The sequence below is a fragment of the Octodon degus genome, unplaced genomic scaffold (assembly GCF_000260255.1).
Source record: "Octodon degus isolate 3935 unplaced genomic scaffold, OctDeg1.0 scaffold00334, whole genome shotgun sequence".
Taxonomy (NCBI): domain Eukaryota; kingdom Metazoa; phylum Chordata; class Mammalia; order Rodentia; family Octodontidae; genus Octodon; species Octodon degus.
The window spans coordinates 1220542-1223238 of record NW_004524910.1 but is presented as its reverse complement, the minus strand read 5'-3'; the positions used below and the strand labels follow the sequence as shown (position 1 = coordinate 1223238).

General features: G+C 37.6%; 1 protein-coding gene across 1 annotated transcript; it reads left to right on the top strand.

Annotated features, from left to right (window-relative positions):
• The first annotated feature begins 397 nt into the window (after window positions 1-397).
• On the top strand, window positions 398-1345 carry LOC101570550 (olfactory receptor 478). Its single transcript, XM_012513137.1, has one exon. It carries the CDS (start codon window positions 398-400, stop codon window positions 1343-1345), a length of 948 nt encoding a protein of 315 aa, XP_012368591.1.
• Window positions 1346-2697: the final 1352 nt, after the last annotated feature.

The window sequence follows — 2697 nt, the reverse complement described above, 5'->3', positions numbered from 1 at the left end:
ATTTATTTATTTTGCAGAACTGGGGATTGATCTCAGGCCCTTGTGCTTGCTAGGGAAGTGCTTATTCTACTGAGCCATGTCCCTGGCTCCTGAGACCTGTATAAAAAATTAACAAAAACAGTTTTGTGAATATAACTCAGTGTAAAAATCAGTTGTTTTCATTTTGAAAAAAATAAATGAGATAGATATATTTTTAAAACAAATATTGAGTCAATTTTAAAATATAGAATTATTCATTACACATAAATATATAAAAATACATAGTTCAATTTTTCATGAATTTTCTTTATGATGACCTTCATGTATGTATTAACAAACATGAAACCATCATATTTGCTAGAGCTTTTTTTATGACATTTGCAGCTCAGATTTATTCTGGCAGCAACTGGGTCATCTCATGGACTCACTGATGGATGGGAACCACACTGCAGTGACCAAGTTCATTTTGCTGGGGCTGACAGACGATCCAGTCCTCCGAGTCATCCTCTTCATGGTCATCCTGTGCATCTACCTGGTGACTGTATGTGGTAATCTCAGCACAATCCTTCTCATCAGACTCTCCTCTCAGCTCCACCACCCAATGTACTTTTTTCTGAGCCACCTGGCTTTTGCTGACATAGGCTATTCATCCTCTGTCACACCCAATATGCTTGTAAACTTCCTGGTGGAGACAAACACGATCTCCTACATTGGATGTGCCATGCAGCTTGGTTTTGTTGTCTTCTTTGGATCAACTGAGTGCTTCCTTCTAGCTGCCATGGCGTATGACCGCTTTGTGGCAATCTGCAACCCACTGATGTACTCAACCAAAATGTCCACACAAGTTTGTGTTCTTTTACTTCTAGTTGCTTACATAGGTGGTTTTCTCAACACTTGCTCTTTCAGTCTTTGCTTCTGTTCTTTACTCTTCTGTGGACCAAATCAGGTCAATCATTTTTTCTGCGATTTTGCTCCTTTAGTTGAGCTCTCTTGTTCCGATGTCAGCATCCCTGCCATTATTCCCTCATTTTCTGCTGGTTCCATCATCGTGGTCACAGTGTTTGTCATAGCCATGTCCTACATCTACATCCTCATCACCATCCTGAAGATGCGCTCCACTGAGGGCCGCCACAAAGCCTTCTCCACCTGCACCTCCCACCTTACTGCAGTCACCCTGTTCTATGGGACCATTACCTTCATCTACGTGATGCCCAAGTCCAGCTACTCCACCGACCAGAACAAGGTGGTGTCTGTGTTCTACATGGTGGTGATCCCCATGTTGAATCCCATCATCTACAGCCTCAGGAACAAGGAAATCAAAGAGGCATTGAAGAGAGAGCTTGGTAGGAAAATATTCTCTAAGTGACGCCTGTTATTTTGTATGACTTTATATACTAATAAGAATCCATAGACATAATGACATAACAAAACTGCAACTGTGTTTGCAATATATCTCTTGATAACTACCTACTGCAGAGCATTTTAGTAATTGTAGAAGTTTTAGTTTTTAGAAAAAAATATTAATCAAAGTCTTACACTGAGTTAACTTTAGTAAAGGTAATTTATAAGTAGGAAAAATTCCTCTATATAAATGACCCTTCTAAATTTATTTTAATTTATATGCTAGCAACCTTTGTGTGCTATAAGTTGAGAACATTATATTTATATTTACTGAAGATGGTCCCCATTTTCAATAGCACTTTATCTTGAAATTTCATGGGAATCATAGTCATTGAGTACAATGTAACACTAACTGACAAAGTAGAGCAGGCAGTTAAGTTAACACAAAAATATTTTTTGTAGCAAACTTACATACTTTGTGGATTCATAAAGTTATAGCCTGTTCATGGCCTCTGATTCCACAATTGGATGTGAAGAAACTGCCAAAAAGAATAGGATAAGATGCCCCTCATTAACTGATGTATTCCACCATCAGGACAAAACAGAAATGACTTTTGTAGAAATGACCAGGTTTTCTGAATTACTCCAGGGTCTAATGGAGCAAATTCCTGGATTGACAGACTTACCTGTCAGACTGACCTCACACTAAAGAAGTTTGGAGAAGTGGGACTGTCTTTTCTTTGAGAATTTTAAGATGTGTCTGTTTGCTGACACCTAGAACATTTATTGCTTTTCCCTATCCATATTCCTTTCTAAAATTATTCTCTTCCAGTAAGAGACACTTACATTAGTTTTATTGATTCAGAAGAAAGAATTTTGTTTTTCTTTTCCCTCTACATTTCTATAATCACAAAATCTCATGCTTTCTGAATCCAGTGCTTGTGAGCTATTCCCCTACGTCAAGAGCACTTGTTCTTCAAGTTGTTCCTTCTTATATTTAGTCCACAATAGTGTCCCTGTGTTGCTTAATTTTCTGTATCAATCTATATGGCCTTGGTACCCAAATGTTTGATTTGAGAACCAGTCCAGATATTGCTTTGATGGTATTTGTAAAGACTGATTAATATTTAAAGCAATGGACATTGAGAGAATTGGGTTATCTCCCATAATGTTGATGAACCTTCTCAATCTGTAGAAGGTTATAAAAGACAAAACTAACTTGAACAGGAATAAAATCTGTCTGTATATTAACACTAGACTTCAGAAAGCAACAATAGCCTTGCCAGTATTTTTGGTCTACCTTGTGATTTTGGACTTGTCTTCCCCAATTGCATGTGACAAATCCTTAAAACTATTTAGATAGGCCTGGCCAAATAC